This window comes from Salvelinus alpinus, chromosome 28 (genome assembly GCF_045679555.1).
Source record: "Salvelinus alpinus chromosome 28, SLU_Salpinus.1, whole genome shotgun sequence".
In the NCBI taxonomy this organism is placed as follows: Eukaryota; Metazoa; Chordata; class Actinopteri; order Salmoniformes; family Salmonidae; genus Salvelinus; species Salvelinus alpinus.
Genome location: NC_092113.1, coordinates 33,386,064 through 33,407,678, shown reverse-complemented (window position 1 = coordinate 33,407,678; position 21,615 = coordinate 33,386,064). Strand labels below are relative to the sequence as shown.

General features: G+C 44.4%; 1 protein-coding gene and 1 long non-coding RNA gene across 9 annotated transcripts in view; one reads left to right on the top strand and one right to left on the bottom strand.

Annotated features, from left to right (window-relative positions):
- The window catches only part of LOC139558008 (histone-lysine N-methyltransferase 2D-like), a 51,106-nt gene extending 33,596 nt beyond the window's left edge, over positions 1 to 17,510 (bottom strand). For 5 of the 7 annotated variants that reach the window (XM_071373379.1, XM_071373381.1, XM_071373380.1 and 2 more), the window contains exons 1-20: positions 14,970 to 15,256; positions 14,674 to 14,785; positions 14,015 to 14,226; positions 11,772 to 11,887; positions 11,382 to 11,544; positions 11,057 to 11,228; positions 10,615 to 10,729; positions 10,121 to 10,299; positions 9,139 to 9,434; positions 7,919 to 8,904; positions 7,604 to 7,732; positions 6,668 to 6,787; positions 5,919 to 6,023; positions 5,483 to 5,664; positions 4,886 to 5,050; positions 2,270 to 2,379; positions 2,136 to 2,183; positions 1,011 to 1,187; positions 525 to 707; positions 103 to 243 (exon numbers count right to left, since the gene is read on the bottom strand). In XM_071373379.1, the coding sequence (XP_071229480.1) occupies positions 103 to 243; positions 525 to 707; positions 1,011 to 1,187; positions 2,136 to 2,183; positions 2,270 to 2,379; positions 4,886 to 5,050; positions 5,483 to 5,664; positions 5,919 to 6,023; positions 6,668 to 6,787; positions 7,604 to 7,732; positions 7,919 to 8,904; positions 9,139 to 9,434; positions 10,121 to 10,299; positions 10,615 to 10,729; positions 11,057 to 11,228; positions 11,382 to 11,544; positions 11,772 to 11,887; positions 14,015 to 14,226; positions 14,674 to 14,785; positions 14,970 to 15,096 (3,838 nt within the window). In that variant the 5' untranslated portion in view covers positions 15,097 to 15,256. Of the gene's footprint in view, positions 1 to 102; positions 244 to 524; positions 708 to 1,010; positions 1,188 to 2,135; positions 2,184 to 2,269; positions 2,380 to 4,885; positions 5,051 to 5,482; positions 5,665 to 5,918; positions 6,024 to 6,667; positions 6,788 to 7,603; positions 7,733 to 7,918; positions 8,905 to 9,138; positions 9,435 to 10,120; positions 10,300 to 10,614; positions 10,730 to 11,056; positions 11,229 to 11,381; positions 11,545 to 11,771; positions 11,888 to 14,014; positions 14,227 to 14,673; positions 14,786 to 14,969; positions 15,257 to 15,413; positions 15,816 to 17,371 lie in introns of those variants that run through there. The other 2 variants (XM_071373382.1, XM_071373383.1) reach the window with 2 other exon arrangements.
- LOC139558013 (uncharacterized) lies at positions 14,943 to 21,292 on the top strand. 2 transcript variants are annotated; one of them, XR_011671519.1, is made up of 2 exons: positions 14,943 to 15,082; positions 20,514 to 21,292. It is a non-coding gene; the product is annotated as an uncharacterized lncRNA (long non-coding RNA). The 2 variants fall into 2 exon arrangements; XR_011671520.1 differs by lacking the exon at positions 14,943 to 15,082 and adding an exon at positions 17,357 to 17,492.
- Positions 21,293 to 21,615: the final 323 nt, after the last annotated feature.

Sequence of the window (21,615 nt, the reverse complement as noted above, 5' to 3'; positions counted from 1 at the left end):
GCAGTGGTCGTCATATTCCTTGACGAAATTAGAATGTGACCTCTAACAGATACTGAACACTGAAATGTTCTGACTAAGATGGCTTCTGTAACTGTAACTTGCCTTCCTCTAGGGCAGGCTTCTCTCTTATCGGTCTGTCTGTCGTAACAGTTCCGTCTCCAGCCAGATGAGACAGATGGGGGAACAGACCCTTCTTCATCCGTGTGTGACACTTTCTCTGACGCACCATGAAGCCACCGATCCCTGCAGGAGATAAAAATGTTTTAAAAAAGTCAATTTCAAAACGTTGAATTGCAGTTGGCTTGAATGTGACCGTCATAGAGCAGTGACAAATTATATCCTCTCACTACAGGGGCCTGTTGGACAGACCCGGGCTCTAACAGTAGCTGTTTTCTTTCAAATATGTGGAGTGCCAGACCTGCACTTTCAGGACGTTTCATTAGACCAGGCAAACTCAAATCAAGCAAATCAAAGAAAACAAATACTATTTTACCCAAGATGTTTAATAAGAGTTGACCTCTGACCTGGTCTGTAGGGTTTCCTCTTCCTCTTCTTTCCCTCGTCCGTCTCCTCTACTCCTCCTTTGAGGAGGCCTTCCTCCATACCCTCAGCACCTCCCTCTGCTCCCAGCTCCCTGTCTGGGCTCCCTGAAGGCTCCTGTTTTACACCAAGAACTCCTGGCTCACACTCCATGGGCTCCCCACAGCCTTGAACAACAGATCGGGATTAAAGGTCAATTCAGAGGGTAAGGCAGGGTGGGTAGTCAAATACATGCCTGATGTAGTGTATCCAAGCAGACCTGTTAAAGCAAGTAGACACAGTGGGTAGAAGTTGGTCAGTTCTGGGATCAGCTAGCTTACCAAACCCTACTCTTATCCATTAGGGGGGAAAATACAAATCTGACCGTAGATCAGTATCAAAGGGCAACCGACTTCATCCTTCTCCTTTACAACCCCCGTCACTTGGACAGTTAAATCGTGGAAAGAGGAGAAAGAAATGGCAACACCCACCTTTTCCCTCGTCCCCGTCCTTTAGCTCCATGCTGTCGGGTCCTCCGTCGCCACACAGCATGCCCAGGCGAGAGCGCCGCTGCCGTCTCTTGTGTAGGGGAGACATGGAAATCCTTCGCAGCAGGGACATGCCCGTCTCGGTCAGCCACACCCCCTCCAACCGGTAGAACTGAGGCTCTAGACGGGGGGGGGTTGGAGATTGAGTGATATGCAACTATACAAACAGTGAATATGCAATGCCAAGTTGTCATTGCAAGTAAGATTAACGTAAACTCAACCCATTCCGTACAAATGTGCGTAACCGCGACATTCAAACGAGGCTACAAAGAAAACGAATGGGACTGTAGCGACTGTGTTGACTTCAACATCTGGGGTGTGAACTACGTTTCTATTCAAGCGCTGATCGACATGGTGATGGTTCTATAGTATTGGAGAAAAGTTTAAATAAACTGACCCTCTGTTACATCGTGACGTGTCATGCCGTAACGTACAGCACACATAAAGCAACTATTTCTGTCTTACAATCTCTCTCCACCAGGTGTAGCACTTCTCTCATCATTTAAAAACAAGAAATGGACAGTGGCAAGGGGGGATACCTAGTCATTTTTTGCGTCACCACTGCAAACGATCATGACTCTCAAAAGCCGCTGTTAACTTCTGAAGATCACTTCACCCTAAAAACCCGATTCAAATTCGACACAAACCTTCAAATAGGTATGTAATGACACAGTATATAAACTCTTTATAGTGTTTTATTTACATTTTAGAGGCGATAAGGTGATAAGTAGGACAGATCGAGTGAAAAAAAGCTGTTTCCCCACACGACATCTCTCCTTCTCACTACCACGCATTAGTTTCGCTTCCCCACCCGCCATTTTTAAAAAGACCCAACGGAGCTCATTGCCTTCTTGAATCATGCAGAAACGGGCAGCGTGGAGGTCTCGGCATGGATTTTGTTGGAAAGGGGAGAAATTGTGCTTTACAATGGTATTGACATTACAGTTGATCTGGAAGTATTACGTTTTTGGGGCGCTAAAATAAGGTCAATTGTACGGACCAAGGCGATGTACAAAAGTGAGTGAGTTTACGTTAGCTGAATTACAAACGGAGGAGGCAAAAACGTACCTGGTTCTTTGATCTTCATGGCTGTCATGTAGGTTGAATCCACCGTTACTGCAGACAGAGAAGCAGTGTGAGAAATCCACAAGTCACTGAATGTTCACCTTTTCTATTCATATGTTTTAAGTTGATAGACTTGCCTATGGGTTTGGGGACGTAGGGAGTGCAGGATGTGCAAGCAAAGCCCTCATCAGAGGCCTGCTCCACCTCGTCCTCAGTGTACAGACTCTCACACACAGCGTGCACCCACCTGCATGAAGAGAGACAATGCAGGATAGAGCTCTTATTCTGATAAAACATTAATATGGTTTGAAACTTCAAGAACCATGTGTTAAGTTCATGTTTTAAGTATCCCTATATTTCTGTTATTACGGTGCTATCACTCTGTTATTAGTACGCCTGCGCCGTAGTCTCACTGGAGATGGACCTGGCTGGAGTGTGAAGGTGACTATGTACTGTGGAAATACGGGGAAGTAAACGTTGTTAAACTGGAAGCTAGTTGTTGTGTCATTTGAAGATAACATTGGTAGCAGAGGATGTCTAATAACTACAATGGGCCCCCTCACCTTGACGAGAAGAGGTCGTACGAAAGTTGGACTTGGAATCTGAACACGGGTTACTAATCTGGACGAGAAAAAGCCAGCACTAGCGGTGGTATTATCGCTCAAGGGAAGAGCGAGAGATACAGCACTGGAAATAACCCCTGAGGATTTGAACAAGGATGATGGTATGAGAACTGATCAGAGGACTGGATTCTGTGTCTTAAAGAAGAGAAAGACCGTGCCAACGAGGCATATTCAAACTTTGACAGTGTTACTAGAGGTATTCCAGGTTGCAATGACAGACTACATCATAGATTTTGAACAGAGGTACAATAGGATGCACAAGTACGACATGGTTCTCCCAGATGCAGTGTTAGCTTTCAAGTTGCTAGATACTGCCTGTCTAGATGGTAGAGACATGGTTCTCCCGGATGCAGTGTTAGCTTTCAAGTTGCTAGATACTGCCTGTCTGGATGGTAGGGAGAAACAGTTGGCTTTGACTGCTTGTACTATGCTGACTTTTGTCGGCACTATAAACATTTTTTGGTAAAAATACGTCTGTCGGGCCAATAACAGATGGAATGCAAGTGAGTGACGCGGCATATTACACTGAGCAGCAGAGAAAAGGCATCAACAAGTCACGTTCTCAAGAAAACCAGACGAATCCACAGGACCGGTATGGAAGGAGATCAAAATGTGCTATTTGTCAAAGCACTTACCATTGTGTTGAAGACTGCCCTCATAAAGATGAACAAGTTAAACTAACGGAGGAAAATGTAAACACAGAGATAGAGCAGTGTAACATTACACTGTTTTCAAATGAATCTGCTTCTGATACTGAGATCTTTATAGTTGAATCCTTAGGACCTGCTGTGATTGATACTGCGTGTACACAGACAGTGTGTGGTGCAAAATGGCTTGATAGCCATGTCAGTAAACTAAATATGAAAAAAGTACAAAATATGAATGACACACCAAACAACAGAGCTTCCACATTTGGAGATGGGAGAATCGTCCATTCTACCAAGAGAGTCAAGATACCAGCAAACATGTGTCAGACTAAGTGTTACATTGAAACAAAGGTGGTCCCTACAGATATCCCCTTACTATTAAGCAAAGCTTCCCTCAAGAAGGCAGGGGCTGTACTTGACATAAAAAATGACAAGGCAGTGATGTTTAAACAACCAGTGACCCTTGAACTTACTACCTCAGGCCACTATTGTTTAAACATTTTAGACAAAGAGAAGACAGAGTTCAAGTAAAAATGAGATTCTGATGGACACAGAGAACATGGAGATTCTGACCAACACAGAGCACATGAACACATAGGAAAAACACAAAGTATTGTTCAAACTTCAAACAGTTTGGACATTCTACAATATACAGACTTCAGAAATGAATCAGCAGTTCTGGGAATAATGAAAAGAGTATTTCCATTCTATGGCAGATAGTGAACAGTTGTGACACATGCCAGAAATACAGCAAAGGTAAGCCCAGACCAGCTGTTAGTTTGCCACTGGCTTCCAAGTACAATGAAACAGTGGCTTTAGATCTACATGAGCTGGGACCAAGTGTGTGGTACCTTCACATAACCAACCACTTCACATGCTTCAGTGCTGGAAGCATTGTGAATATAAAGAAACCCAGTGACATCGTCAAGCACTCCATTCATTCCTGGATAAGTGTGCATGGCCTGCCCCAGAAATTGTACAGTGACAATGGAAGAGAATTCAATAATAATGAATTAAGAGAAATCGCAGAGAAATTCAACATGGAAGTAGAGACAACTGCTGCATACAGTCCATGGAGCAATGGACTTCTGGAGAGACATAAACACTCAGATTATGCTAAAAGTGAAGCAAGACAATGGATGTGACTGAAAAACAGCCATAGATTGTTACATTTCTTTTTGCCATCAAAGCCCAATGTTCAAGGCTACAGCACATACCAACTAGTGTTCAGGCAGAACCCTAATCTTCCCTCTGTACTGGTTGACAAACCACCAGCACTAGAAGGGACCAGTGTGAGTCCATGGGGGGGCAGCACCTTTCAGCACTACATGCAGCCAGAAAAGTATTCCCTGAAGCAGTGTTCAGAGAGAATTCACAGGGCTCTGCGTAAACAGCCGCAACCCACAGATGAGAAGTACGAGACCGGAAACAATCTTTCACATAACTAGTGTATGTTTGTGTAGTTGTAATGAGTGGTACCCACCGGTCACAGTGTTGGCACTGCAGCAGCAGCTCTTCCTCCATGAAGTTCTCCCTGCAGACAGGGCAGGTGACCAGGCTGGCACAGGGGCCACAGTGGGTGTAGTTGTTCTGCCACTCACAGTGGAACCCCGGGCTGCTGGCACCACACTGCATACAGGACACACACCTAAACAGGGAACAGACAACCAATTATTGAATCAATAAATCATGAAACAACCTTTTTAAAAAAGGGGCGTATAAGTACATTTGATTGACAATAGCAAATAGGCCAATGAGCCATCAGGTTAAAGTACATTAGCTATCAGACCAAGTAAAGACTCAGGTGAAATCCAGAGATGGAAGAGGATGTTATGGACAGAGTGAGACAGAGGACTGAACTTTCAAGCTTAGCAGCAGGACTTTTATGCATATCATGCAGACTCCCCATTTCAGTTCATTTATATCTGTACCTTTTCAGACCCAAAATGACTGAACAGGGAGTGTCATGGATGGTGAGAGTTGGCTGCCGTCTCGAACAGGTGTCTCTTGTAAAATATATTTTATTTTTCAGTGAGAATAACCTGCATAAATAAAGGTTAGATGAATGAAAGAGTTTTACCATTTGCACTTCCACCCGCCCTTGGGTACAGTGTGTAGGGGTGGGTCCAGGCAGTAGGTGTGGTAGCTGACGTCACAGTCGTCACAGAGCAGCAGGCGGGCCGGGTCTGAGGCTTTGCCACACACCTCACACACGATACATTCCAGACAACGCCAGCCCTTACGCAGCATCATCTTAGTCATCTGCAGGAGGGGGGACAAGAGGGGCAAATCAAAAAGAGATTTACATGTTTCATTCCTGAAAATGTCATGAGGAAGCCAGATGTGTTGTTGCAACACTTGAACCCTTGATTTCTTATAGTGGCCTACTGTAAAGCATCTATAGGTATGCAAAACGCGCTATAATAATGATATGTTTTATTATTAGGAAAACTATCCGTGGCTAAGGCGTCTGCTTAAGTAAGAAGTTCTAAAGAATAAAGAGGTTGAATGCTTACTTTGCTGTTCACACAGTATGGATGGTAACACTGGGCACACTGAGCACACGCCAGAAGCTGCCCCTCCACACCCTTCCCAAAACTGCCACACACCACACACATGTCCTGATGGAGAGAAAGAGACAGAGAGAGAAAGAGACAGAGAGAGAGAGAGAGAGAAAGAGACAGAGAGAGAAATAAAGAGACAGAGAGAGAGAGAAAGAGACAGAGAGAGAAAGAGACAGAGAAAGAGACAGAGACAGAGACAGAGAAAGAGACAGAGAAAGAGACAGAGAAAGAGACAGAGAGAGACAGAGACAGAGAAAGAGACAGAGAGAGAGACAGAGAGAGAGACAGAGAAAGAGACAGAGAAAGAGACAGAGAGAGAGAGAAAGAGACAGAGAGAGACAGAGAGAGAGAGAGAGACAGAGAGAGAGAGAGAGACAGAGAGAGAGAGAGAGACAGAGAGACAGAGACAGAGAGAGAGAGAGACAGAGAGACAGAGACAGAGAGACAGAGAGACAGAGACAGAGAGACAGAGAGACAGAGAGAGAGAGAGAGACAGAGAGAAAGAGACAAAGAGAGACAGAGAAAGAGAGAGAGAGAGAAAGAGAGAGAGAGAGAAAGAGAGAGAGAGAGAAAGAGAAAGAGAGAGAAGAAAAAGTCAGCTTGTGTTACAGCAGAGGTTGTTAAATGTCTAAGACTATCTGACATGGTAAATGCCACAGGGTAACTGGAAAATGTCAAACGGAAAAGCATGAAGCCATTACCTGAAGCAGGACAAATTTATCAGTGTTTGAGAAGAGCACCACTGTGTTCTGCATAGCCTCATCTTCCTCCCCCTCCTCCTCCTCCTTACTCAGTCCAGTGTCTGCTGCTGTCATGCTCAGCTGGGGAAAGGAACAGTGGTGTAAAGTACTTAAGTAAAAATACTTTAAAGTAATTAAGTAGTATCTGTACTTTACTATTTATATTTTTGACAACTTTTACTTCACTACATTCCTAAAGAAAATAAATGTACTTTTTACTCCATACATTTTCCCTGACACCCAAAAGTACTTGTTACATTTGGAATGCTTAGCAGGACAAGAATTCACGCACTTATCAAGAGAACATCCCTGGTCAACCCTACTGCCTCCGATCTGGCAGACTCAATAAATACAAAACGCTTCATTTGTAAATTATGTCTGAGTGTTGGAGTGCGCCCCTGGCTATCCGTAAAAAAAAGAAAAAATTTGTGCCGTCTGATTGGCTTAATAAAAGAAATGTGAAATGATTTATACTTTTACTTTTGATACTTAAGTATATTTAAAACCAAATACTTTTAGACTTTTACTCAAGTAGTATTTTACTGGGTGACTTTCATTTTTACTTGAGTCATTTTGTATAAAAGGTATCTTTACTTTTAAGTATGACAATTAGGTACTTTTTCCACCACTGGGAAAGTATTATACATAGAATGTATTACATTCTGATACAGTCAAGTTCCAATCAAGTGGTTTGTGTCGAATGAACTTTAGACAGAGATCAAGCTCCAAACATTCAAGATCTCTGTGATAAATTGCTGCTGTGGGTTGTATATACTGTAAAGTTCAATGTCAACGTTTGATGACACGATCCAATGAGTGAGTGGATGGATGATGGATGGATGGATAAAAGTGTTTAAATGTCTGAATGTTTATGTATCGCCGGTCAGTTCAACTCACCAGGAACGCGTCGATGCAGGAGGCCATTGCTTTGAGGCGGTTCCTACCGCCACGGCCCCTTCCACCGCCGCCGCCACCACCACCACCACGAGGCCGCCGCTTCCCCGGGAAACTGCTGCTGCCCCGCCCCTGAAAAGACCAACACCAACCATGCCAGTACCTCACATACTGTAAACCACTAAATCTAGCCATCGCCCAACACAGAAGCGTTTGCAGAGACAGTTTTGAAAGCTCACTGTGAAATGGCCTTCTGCTCTATAGCAGTTAACACTCATCCCAAAGTCTAACTGTCTATGACCTGTTATTGAACCTTACCTGTTTGACCCTGGAGCGTCCCGGCGAGCCTCTCCTCTTCTTCTCCCCGTCTGGTTTCAGGGGGTCAAAGGGCAGCGAATCGTCCGTCTCAGTGAGCAGGGAGTCGGAACGCGAGCGTTCGGTGGGTATGAGGCTGAGCTCCATGGAGAGCTGTGCATCGGGCTCTGCCTCCCCTTCGGTCGGGGAGCCCAGGAAGCCAGAACTGCTCTCGTCCCCGTGACTCGGATGGCTCTGATTGGACATCTCATCCAGGAGGAGCTGATCAGGCTTCCTCTGCTCCTGGGGTTCCTGCTTGATCTTGACCCTTCTGTGATGACTATGTTGACCCTCTCTGTCTGCATCCTTCCCCTGCTCCTCCTGTTCTCCAAACTCCTCCTCCTCCTCGGAGTGAGTACCCCTGACCTCCATGTCCACAGTAGAAGGAGCAGCCTCCTGTGTGTCGGCATGTGGAGCAGGAGGAGACCCTGAGCGCTCCTGCTTTGGGTTCCTTGCAGCTTCCTCCTTTAGCCCCACCTCATCTGTGTCCACGGAAACATGCTCCACCTCTTGCGTGGAGATGGGAGGGGCTGGTGACTCTGGCGAGGTGGTAGACATGCCCTCACTGCTTCTCTTCTCCTCCAGTTTGGACTGCTGCTGTGTTGAGGGTTTGACTTTCTCTTCCTGGTTCTCCCCATTCTTCTCCTTTCTGTGCACAGGGCCTAGCTCTACTACTGCTGCTGGCTCTGGCCACTGTGGTGGTTGCTGTTCTGGTGACTCCGGAGACTCAAGGACAGGGACATGGCTGACCTGGGGTGGCGGGCTAGGAGCCTTCTCTGGCCTCTCATCCACAACAGCCACAGGTAAACTAGAAGCCTCCTGTTGTTCTGTTGTTTCACATTGTTCTGTAACCTCAGCCTGGACCATGGGCTGTTCTGCAGGGACTTCCTCCGTTCCCAGCTGAGGCCCCTCCTCTACCCCTGCCGTTTCTACCACTTCAGCCCCCGTCCCTGTTGAAAAAACAAAATCAGGTTCATCACACCACTAACACCATACACTCAGATTCTATACCATTCTTTAGTGCATCCCAGAAATTACATTGAGTCAGGGTGGCTTAGATAAGATAAACGTGGGTAGAGTTAATCATTTTGCTCTGTCAAAGATGGAGCAGTCAACTCTACCCTTCTATCAATATCTGTAGACCCTTTTATCAAGGACAACAGAAAGCAGTCCAGTCAACGTACCCAGCTCCATGGGCACCTCCTCGTCCGACTTCGTCTGTACCCCGGTCATCTTGGACACGTCCGTCTGTCCTTCTATCGTAACTTCACCCGCCGCTTCTGTCTGGAGTGTCATCTCAGCCAATGTGTCCGTCTGTCCTTCTATCGTCACCTCAGACCCGTCGTTCTCTGTCATCTGCATTTCCACCATGTCTGTCTGTGTGACAGGGTCTGCCGGAGGCTCTCTGTCTCGGCAGAGCGAACAGATACACTTTTCCTCAGGTGGCTCTGATATAGAGGAGCATCCACTGTGAACCCACCTAGGGAGATGATAGAGGATTGGTCAAGAATGGATGAATGAGAGTGGGCCAAATGCTACATAAATAGTGGTAGTTATCAATTTCTGCTGTTGCTCTATAGGCTGGTGTCTAGGCCGGGTCACTGTAAAATACAGTGTGACAACTTGATGAAAAAGGTTTATTAACTTGCCAATTGAATCATTCTGAGGCAGGAGACATACCTGAGGCAGGAGACATACCTGAGGCAGGAGACATACCTGAGGCAGGAGACATACCTGAGGCAGGAGACATACCTGAGGCAGGAGACACACCTGAGGCAGGAGACACACCTGAGGCAGGAGACACACCTGAGGCAGGAGACACACCTGAGGCAGGAGACACACCTGAGGCAGGAGACATACCTGAGGCAGGAGACATACCTGAGGCAGGAGACATACCTGAGGCAGGAGACATACCTGAGGCAGGAGACATACCTGAGGCAGGAGACATACCTGAGGCAGGAGACATACCTGAGGCAGGAGACATACCTGAGGCAGGAGACACACCTGAGGCAGGAGACACACCTGAGGCAGGAGACACACCTGAGGCAGGAGACACACCTGAGGCAGGAGACACACCTGAGGCAGGAGACACACCTGAGGCAGGAGACATACCTGAGGCAGGAGACATACCTGAGGCAGGAGACATACCTGAGGCAGGAGACATACCTGAGGCAGCTGATGCAGCGCGGCAGCATGACTGGTGGTTCCGAGGCTTTGCTGCAGACACCACACATAGAGCTGCGGGTACGTTGGCAGCCCTCACACACGGCATAGTTGTCAAACCAGTGGGTTGAGCCGGGCAGCGTCAGACCATGAGCACCACAGTCCACACACACCCGACACCTCTGATATGAGGAATACATGGGGGAATTAAATTAGTTATTCACACAGGAAACACACAAACTGCTACATTTTCAGAATTTATCACGTATTAGAAAAAGGTTATATTTCTGCATACCCTTATTTTAATTTACAGAAGTAATTGTCATTAAAATGTTTCCATTGAAAACCTCTACAAAAACAAAAAACAAAGTAATAACATGAACCATTTACAGTAAGACATGGTCAACATATGGGCAAGGACTTCAATTATAGTGCACCATTATCCTTCTTTCCTAACAGAGGAGACTATCGTCAGTGGAGGTGAGACATGCTCTTACTCTGCACTTCCATGTGTCGGAGGGAAGAGAGGTCATGGCTGGCTGGAGACAGAAGGTGTGATAGCCCTTATCACAGGCATCACATACTAACATCATGGAGTCTTCCCCTGGTTGCCTGGAAAATGAGAACACAGATGTTACCCTCCAGAGTCTACCTATTCAATGACAGCTGCATGCCTCGTTTCTAAGACCCAATAGACTGACAACTGGTATGTCACATGATCAGGGAAACCCCTGCCCCCACTGATTGGGAGCATGTGGTAGTAGATGGTCAAGGTAGTGTTCAGGAACAGCGCTGCACAGTCTCCCAAATCCCACATCAATTCAGTGAACAAAAAATGTATTTTAGAAGTAAAAAATTGAGAGCTTTACCCATTTTAAACAAAAATATATTACCAAAAAATGTGTAACATGTGAGATTGGGCAGCAAAGAGACACTCACCTGCATGTCTGGCACACTTTACACTCTGGGCACTGCCACCCTGATCTCTGTATGGGCGTGGCGCTGATCTCCAGACAGGAGGCGTGGTAGTGCTGCCCACAGCCTGTACAGAACAGCAGGTTCAGCAGCTCCCCCGCAGAATCACAGACAGCGCACCACGCCTCCTCACCCGCTGGAGGGCAGACAAACCATAGTTAGCAAACCAAACGACCAAGTGACCAAATCGTTACACAAAGCACAGAGGACACACACCTCACTGTTACAAAGCATAACCTAATAATCGAGTTTGGGCTTTGACCTCAACTCGATTGGGAGGTGTCCTTACCCATCTCCTCAGCCTTGTCCACGTGCTCTGGACAGAGGAGAGCCAGCTGCTTCGTGGACTGAAAGGAGCCGCTGGCAGCAGAGCAGGGGAAGTGGTAGAACCGTGAGCAGCCCTCAGCATGGCAGCGGATGGTAGCACCCAGACGCTTGCAATATTCACACAGCTAAAAGGAAGGTTCAAAGACAGGGTTACGGGTGAAAGACAATGCCAATAGGAAGAATTTCAGAACCCCACAATTGAAATTAATAAAAATTCTTAACTATTACTTCCAGATGGTGTATATATATTTTGTTCTTCAACTGTACCACTCTAGGGTGCCTACATGTTTGTTCCAAGAACAAATCGCCAATTGCACAGATTTCTATCAGAGATGTCATTTGTTTAACCTACCCGCTGTGTCCCTGAGATGACGGCCTTGTCCACATTCTCCAGCTCCTCCTCAGCCTCCTCCACCTGCTTCACTCCCTCTGACCACACCGCACACCAGTGATGCACCCAGCAGCCCCCTGTTCACCACAACACACAATTAGACACTTCTCATCTGTATGGTTCCTCGCTTCTGATCAGGATTCTATCTCTTCTGGAACAATCAGTTTGCTTTAAAACAACAAAAAATGGAAGGTGAAATGGGATTTGATCTAAAACAAATGCCTATAGAATTTTGATTAAACCCTTTCTAATATGGTTTTGGGATAGGTTTACTGTGCAGGGTGCACACTGTGTATAATATAAACGGTGGGTATAAGGTATATTAATTTAACCTTTATTTTAGCAGGTAGTCCCATTGAGGTCAAAATACCTCTTTCTCAAAGGAGACCTGACCAAGAAGGCAACTCGAGTAAAAAAATTAATCAAAATGTGATGAGATGTTTGAAATCAAAACAAATTGTGCTTGTCACATGCACCGAATACAACAGGTGTAGACCTTACAGTGAAATGCTTAATTACAAGCCCTTAACCAACAATGCAGTTAAGAAAAATACATAAAAAAAGAAACGAAAGTAACAAATAATTAAAGAGTAGCAGTAAAATAACAATAGCGAGGCTATATACAGGGGGTACAGAGTCAATGTGCGGGAGCACCGGTAAGTCGAGGTAAATGAAGTAATAAACTCAACAAAAAATAAATGTCCTCTTACTGTCAACTGCGTTTATTTTCAGCAAACTTAACATGTGTAAATATTTGTATAAACATAACCAGATTCAACAACTTAGACAAACTGAACAAGTTCCACAGACATGTGACTAACAGAAATTGAATAATATGTCCCTGAACAAAGGGGGGGGATCAAAATCAAAAGTAAACCGTCGGTATCTGGTGTGGCCACCAGCTGCATTAAGTACTGCAGTGCATCTCCTCCTCATGGACTGCACCAGATTTGTCAGTTCTTGCACAAAGGCACCTGCAAGTTCCCGGACATTTCTGGGGGGAATGGCGCTAGCACTCACCCTCCGATCCAACAGGTCCCAGACGTGCTCAATGGGATTGATATCCGGGATCTTCGCTGGCCATGGCAGAACACTGACATTCCTGTCTTGCAAAAATCACATACAGAACGAGCAGTATGGCTGGTGACATTGTCATGCTGGAGGGTCATGTCAGGATGAGCGTGCAGGAAGGGTACCACATGAGGGAGGAGGACGTCTTCCCTGTAACGCACAGCGTTGTGATTGCCTGCAATGACAACAAACTCAGTCCGATGATGCTGCGACACACCGCCCCAGACCATGACGGACCCTCCACCTCCAAATCAATCACGCTCCAGAGTACAGGCCTCGGTGTAACCCTCATTCCTTCGAAGATAAACACGAATCTGACCATCACCCCTGGTGAGATAAAACCGTGACTCGTCAGTGAAGAGCACTTTTTGCCAGTCCTGTCAGGTCCAGCGGCAGTGGGTTTGTGCCCATAGGCAACAACATGTCTGGTGAGGACCTGCCTTACAACAGTCCTACAAGCCCTCAGTCCAGCCTCTCTCAGCCTATTGCGGACAGTCTGAGCACTGATGGAGGGATTGTGCGTTCCTGGTGTAACTCGGGCAGTTGTTGTTGCCATCCTGTACCTGTCCCGCAGACAGGTATCGGATGTACCGATGCTGTGCAGGTGTTGTTACACGTGGTCTGCCACTGCAAGGACGATCAGCTGTCCATCCTGTCTGCCTGTAGTGCTGTCTTAGGCGTCTCACAGTACGGACATTGCAATTTATTGCCCTGGCCACTTCTGCAGTCCTCATGTCTCCTTGCAGCATGCCTAAGGCACGTTCACGCAGATGAGCAGGGACCCTGGGCATCTTTCTTTTGTGTTTTTCAGAGTCAGTAGAAAGGCCTCTTTAGTGTCCTAAGTTTTCATAACTGTGACGTTAATTGCATACCGTCTGTGAGCTGTTAGTGTCTTAACGACCGTTCCACAGGTGCATGTTCATTCATTGTTTATGGTTAATTGAACAAGCATGGGAAAGTGTTTAAACCCTTTACAATGAAGATCTGTGAAGTATTTGGATTTTTACGAATTATCTTTGAAAGACAGGGTCCTGAAAAAGGGATGTTTCTTTTTTTGCTCAGTTTATGTACATGTAGGTAGAGTTATTAAAGTAACTATGCATCGATAACAGAGAGTAGCAGCAGCATCCCACCTGTGTCATCAAAGAGTGCTGCCAGACAGGATGCGTCAGAGTCTGAGAATCCGATGGAAGACAGGTCATCGTTCCCGGGCCCTGGCAGTGAGGAAGCGGAGGGCTCCAGGGTGGGCCGGGAGGAAAATGGCCCAAAATGTCTGAGTTCCCGTTGTCCGTGCAGGCTGCGCTCCACACAGTTACATAGAGCACAGACCCTTACACTGCTCTCCCTGTGCAGGCAGAGACTCAGTATTAGACAGACAGCATGCAGGTAAATGGATCCAAAAAAGGTCTATCTTGTGGATCAAGAAGTAAAATTACTAAAGCACTCACTTCAATTCTATTCCATATTATACTCCATAAATTATACTCCTCCAACATGAACAAACACAGACAATATAAACCCAGCTAAGACTATTTGGGAGTACACCTCTGACTGCATGTATCCCATGTAATGCTGGGCAGTGCACTACGGCCCTCATGATCTGAGGATATTCAGCAACTCTTGGCAGCACAGTGGAAGTTCATTTGAAAAATCTATATTTTGTGGTGAATGTTATATGGGTATGAATTGTTAACATATAGGTATTGCCAAAAAATATAATTTGAAATGTTGACTAAAATCTATTTTTTTCCCAGCACTATGCCTTTGTTAGGGTATCTGAGAAGGGACTTACTGGACTGTGCTGGAAGCGGCAGCAACAGTTTCATAGTTGTCCTCTGCAGCCAGAGGGGCCTCTGACTCCCCCTCTGAGGGGATTGGCTGCTCCATAGGGGCGCTGTCATCAGCTGGGAAAGGCATTAGTCCACATGTTTTAGGACTTACCAATTTAACCTATATTTGTCTTCAATTTTAAAGAACATTCCAATAAGCTACTGTACGAAAATCGATGCAACAAAAAGAAAAAGAAAGAATTATTATAATTAGCAACAACTACTTTTTTCTGACACCACAGCAGGTATGTTATTGTACCTGTCGGTTCAGAGTCATTTTCTTCGCAGTTTGATTTCTGCTCGTCCATCCCCTCTCCTGATCTCCTTGACAGAGGCCTGAAACGTAAACAAAGTTGCCGAATAATATTAGAGGTAAGGCACATCATAATTTACCAAAATTAACAAAAACATTAAATATACACATTAATTACCACATAGTCTTACGCGGGAAAAAACAACTACCGGTAGTCACATTTATGCTATCTGACGTCCAATCGCAAAATCCAGCGAGGCTCAATTTCCCTTTGTGCCCGGCAAAAGCCCGATATTTCACATTGCTGCAGTATAACAGCTAGATTAAAATAGATAGCCGACGTCAGCTAGCTGATTTGGCTAACGTTAGCGTATAACCTCAGACGTGACAAATTCACAAGAACTGTATAAATAATAAATATAGCTAGCAAGAAGCGTATTTAATACAAACCTTTAGCTATATACATGGGATACTAAATGCATAATTCTGAAACACGTAATTGATTAACCGCGATCCAATCTAGATGAATGAATATGGCTGTTTATGTCCTCAATTTAGTTGAAACCGCAAGCTAGCTAACGTTAGTTACGTCGTTAACTGGTAGCATTCTTGCTAACAAAGTAGCTCGCTAACGTTGCTCGGGATTCGCAAACTCTGCATGAAAATAGCGTGTCAGTGACTAGCTAACTAAATAAATAATACATGTTTGAAGACATTTCCATCTTCGTTTTGCCAGAAATGCGTAATCCAAACCCACACAAGTCATGTATGGAAAAATAACAAAATATAGGAACTGAAATGTTGTTTTCGTTAAATAAAACAACCCTAAACCGAGATACACAAAGAAAATACAACTTCCTTGTACATTACTTCCTGTTGCAACTGTCAAAATCGTGCTAAAACCCTACCACTGTGCAGCATAGTTCCGACTAAATTATACGGACTAAAGGTACATTAATAAAAAAAATCTACAATTGTATGAGTAATAGATTTGTGATATGTTAACGATGAAAAAACTAAATTTCCAACTATGTAGCAATATGACAGATTTAGTGAGAGAGTTTAAACCAGTTCTAGTCACACAACTTTCTGTAAAAACTCAGGAAAGCATTGAGCCCATAACACCTCCAGTAATGGCTGCAGCCCGAATGAGCCCAACAACAGTTTATTCCAAAATCAAAGTCTGCCTGACGTTTTCAAAGTGGTCTTATGTCAAATGGTCCACACTATTTGTTGTGCACAGCTATGCCTTAACCCTAAAATGAATGAAATACAGGGGATTGGATGAGAGTTGAGAAGACAATATGTCCTAATCTTCTCTACTGTGAAGTGTGAAACACTAACAACAAATCAAATGTACCTCGACTCCACCTAATGATGTAATGTACACTTGTATGCGTGTAGTGTAGTGCACAATGGGTAGCCACATGGAGGGTTACTTTGGAGTATCCCATTCAACAAATGTTTCACTAAATTGGGCCTTGTAGCAGAAACTCACAAATCCCAGTGGTATAGGCTACCAGTGTTTACAGCAAGCCATGGTTAGTTACTTGCGTGACAATATGTTCCAATGCAGTTGGTTGTGTTCAGATCACAATTTGCACATCTTGCCATGAAAATGAGCAGAATGCGATTTACACATCAACATGAAATGTAGGTAGTAACGTTAGCTATATGATTCAAACTGTGCGATTGAAATAACTCTGAATATAATGTATGTGTTTGGGGGACTAGTCCATTTCCCCTGCACTGAAGGGAGACTATTACAGTACAATGTTCCACTGCTACCTAACGTTACTACACAGCCATGTAACTAGCTAGTAGTTATCCGTCATGTAACCAAACCCAATAACTAGCTATAATCTATCAGCGATCACTATGATGATTACTGTAAACTCAGACCACATAACTGAAAGCCACTGACAACACACTTATAATCAGAGAACTCCACTTGATTGCTAGCTAGCTCAAATCAATGCGTCCAAAACGGCAACTCCAAAACTTGTTGGCATTAACCGTTAGGTAAACTCCCTAGCGAAGTTACATGCTAGTTAGCTAGCTAACTAGGAAACAAGATAGTTAGCTAGTTAGGTCGCCTGCCAACTATGGCAATCACAAAGTTGGCTAGCTACGCAGTTTAAATAATAAGGGTGTTCAGTTTAGCTAAACATGTAGCTTACATTTACGTTAGCTAATGTAATTTGAGTGAATTCTTATATGAATTCGTTAGCTAAATCCATAGCCAGTCGGAGTAGCTAGTTAACTTAGTGTCGTTAGCTAACTAGACGTTAGCCATCCAGATCAACTAACTTAACGTTAGCTAGCTACAACCTAGCTAGCCTTAAAGGTCAGAGAAATTGATTCATCAAATAAGTTCGTTAGTGATGTTATTCAACCAAACGACTCACCTTACAATGAGATGGTTGTGTCCTCATACATCCAAACAATCCATATGTGTAGCAGTCTACACAGTTAAATGGTTGATGCTTGCCTCATTTTACTTAGCGGGCTTGCCGGCTGGAGAATGAGGTGAGTGGGGGAAGTGCACGGAGTGTGACAGGCTGGATAACTAGCGTAGCTAGCTAGCCAGCCACGGAGCTCGAAAGACAAGAGTTGATGGCCAGTTGCTAACACGCCGTGAAAATTGTTAAACAAAAAGCAATGGTCGACGAGTATAAAATTATAGCCAATCTTCCATAAAAATGCACGATCGATAGCCCAATGTTCCGAAACATAGGGGAATGTTTAGTAGTTGATGGTAACTAAATTAGATAGATAACGTTAGCTAACTAACGGCACAAGTTAACTAGCTTCTCTGCATTTTACTGGTTCGGAGTTGTATTAAGTTGGCATCCGATATTCGACCCAAAATTGGGTAATATCTCAATTTATTAACATTAAACTTTCAGGCATTATCTGAAACAATGTTTTCGACACCTAACGTCTTAACTTTAGCGAGCTATTCCTGTCCGGATCACCACCACGAGTGTGTCGGTGTGTATGTTCCGTCAAGTCGCTAAAACAACAACATTTCTCATGTCTGCAAGGGAGCATTTTGTACGCGCCTCTCCAAGTTGTTAGCTAACTAGTTCAGCTCAAAGCCAATAAGCTATCTTAACTTTTTCAGGGTTATAATATTTTAGTGGATAGCATATTCTGATTTTGAACTTTACACCATATGTCAGATCATCAGACTGAGCCCAATGCAAATTCATAAACAAGGCAAAACTGTGACTCGTCAATGTCCATGCACGTTGTGTATAGAAGAGCGCATGAAACAATAATGGAATATGATTGGATTTGGATGCCTCTATTGTATGTTAGATTTTAGGAGGATACATTGGCTATCGTGTGACATTCGAGAGGTTATGGTATTCATTGCTATAATTGCCTCTTTCTCTCACACATGCCCAGATTCAGTCCTACTCCTATTGAACCGGTAGGCTTCTTGCCTTGAATGACCCCTTCACCCTTCCCAGAGTCCTAGTATGTTACTTTCCCATTCTATAGCACTGGCCCATAATGGCCTGCAGCTCCATGGTGACTCCTGTCTCCTGGCTATGCACTACCATGCCCTTATCTGAGAACATGGCAGCATGTCCCGCTGATCTTGCATGTTTTTCAGAGGAATCAATCAACCTCATTCTGCCCACATCCTCCTAGTTACTAGTACAGTTGAGTTCCTAGTAGGATCAGGTGCTCTCTCACTTTGGTCTACACCACTGCAACTCCCTTTTGACTATCATTTACATGCTTGGACCAATAATGTATTCTCCCTATCCAGAATGCTTCTTCTGGCAATTTAGTTATTGTTGTACTTAGGCCTAATTCTAGGTAGGATATTAGGCATCTCTGATTCCTCTTTTCTGGATGTGTGCATTAATGCTTGAATCAAATTCAAGGCCCTGATGCTATATTTTGATTGAGACACACTCATACGTGACACTTCATACGCTGGATACGTACCTATGCTGGATATCTGTGGGTAAGAGTATACATTGGTTGAGCAAAAATTATGCATATTCAACAATGCAATGTTGCACAATGTTTTGCAACATTGTACACAATAAACATGTCTCAACATTCACTCCTGAGTCCTGACTTTGTCACATCCAGGACCAAAACATGTACGTGTCTCACAACCGTTCACCATACTGAATTTGACCCCAATTTTTAATTGATGAAAACATGTCTGTCCATCTGTCTGTCCACATTGAATCAAGATTTATGGGGCCTACACCGGTACAGACTGTTCAACTTTCTATTCAAAGATCTGCTCTCAGAGATCTCTCCCAGATCAGAAGAAGAGTTTTTCTGGCTATGAACTAACTAACCATAAATGGTTGGTTGTGCTGGTTTGGTTTTCATAACGAAAAAGGCGATTAAGATACTGGTTGCCCTGACAGGATTACCCAACTCCCACTCAATTTTAGCAGGATTGAATTGGATTTTTGAGGGCAGGGAATGGTCGGGATTCTCTGACAATCTGACACTGCTGTGATTGGTCAAAGATGGTAAAAGGTGGGTGGTATTATGTTGTTGGGCTTCTCCCATTGGTCTGACTTGATGAGTGTGTGCATTCCAATCTGCCCCTTCTATCTCAAGGATAATCTCCTGGATGGAATACCTCCACAGCTGTGAGCTGTCTACTACACAATGCTAACTGGAACAATGACATTCAGTTTGTTTCCTTTTTATTTTAATGTTTTATGTATTTGATTTTGTACGCATTTCAAGTCCCCCACCCACTGCTATTATTCTGCTCTTCTCCAATGTGCCTGATGATCCTATTCTGCACACAACACTGGTCAGGTTCAATGTAATCTTTGAATGATTTACAAAATATGGAGCTGATAGAATATAGTATCGTCTCCCTCTCTCAACAATCAGGCTATTCCTTCTTCTACGACCTATTGAGTATCCAGAATGAAGGTACTATGGGAAGATGGAACACTTACCTGGACTGGATAACTCATTACTATGCATTCAATTACTACATTTGTATATACATTTCTATGTTAATAATAGCATCAATAAAGTGTTGTTAGTTACTTTTGTTTACTGCAATAATTACTGCATTATTACACAGGAGCAATATCTGCAAAGACCCAAACGTAGATATAATCCACAAGTATGATGTCAGGTACTCCACAAGGGGGTGTATAACCTTGTATTACACGTCACAGGATGTACACACTGGGTAAATCTGAGGATAAAGGAGCTGAGAGGAGAACGTTATACTCGGCCTTGTCTCCGGATTGTAATGTTGGTGGTTGAGGATTTCCCTCTAGTGGTGCGGTGGCTGTGCTTTGGCAAAGTGGGTGGGGTTATATCCTTCCTGTTTGGCCCTGTCCGGGGGTTTCTTCGGATGGGGCCACAGTGTCTCCTGACCGCTCCTGTCTCAGCCTCCAGTATTTATGCTGCAGTAGTTTATGTGTCGGGGGGCTGGGGTCAGTTAGTTACCTGGAGTACTTCTCCTGTCTTATCCAGTGTCCTGTGTGAATTTAAGTATGCTCTCTCTAATTCTTTCGTTCTCTCTTTCTCTCTGAGAACCTGAGCCCTAGGACCATATGTCAGGACTACCGGGCATGATGACACCTTGCTGTCCCCAGTCCGCCTGGCCTTGCTGCTATTCCAGTTTCAACTGTTCTGCCTGCGGTTACGGAACCCCTACCTGTCCCAGACCTGCTGTTTTCAACTCTTAATGATCGGCTATGAAAAGCCAACTGAGATTTATTCCTGATTATTATTTGACCATGCTTGTCATTTATGAACATTTTGAAAATCTTGGCGCTCTCTAATTTTCTCCTTCTCTCTTTCTTTCTCTCGGAGGACCTGAGCCCTAGGACCATACGTCGGGACTACCGGCCGTGGTGACTCCTTGCTGTCCCCAGTCCGCCTGGCCTTGCTGCTATTCCAGTTTCAGCTGTTCTGCCTGCGGTTATGGAACCGCCACCTGTCCCAGACCTGTTGTTTTTCAACTCTTGATGATCGGCTATGAAAAGCCAACTGAAAATTATTCATGATTATTATTTGACCATGCTTGTCACTTATGAACATTTTTGAACATCTTGGCATAGTTCTGTTATAATCTCCACCCGGCACAGCCAGAAGAGGACTGGCCACCCCTCATAGCCTGGTTCCTCTCTAGGTTTCTTCCTAGGTTTTGGCCTTTCTAGGGAGTTTTTCCTAGCCACCGTGCTTCTACACCTGCATTACTAGCTGTTTGGGGTTTTAGGCTGGGTGTCTGTACAGCACTTCGAGATATTAGCTGATGTACGAAGGGCTATATAAAATAAAATTGAATTGAATAAATAAATGTGACAAAACAGAGACAACAAGGCATTGTTCGTTTAGGTTAATAACAGAAAGGAAGTGTCAATGACAGTACAGGTCACCATTAACAAGCTATGTTGCAAATACACTTGTGAAATACTTGGAGAATCAGAGCATAGAGATTCCATTACTCAGGAGCCGGGATGGAGAACATGATTAAGATAAACACAGAGAGATAGGGCAGCAAGGGAGAATATTAAGTCTGGGTATCTTATTAACTACTGTAGACTGGGCCACCAGTTCTGCTGGATGTCTGAGTTTTAACCTTTTCTGCTACAGTACACATGCACCAAGAAGACAGCTCCCACTGTAATTC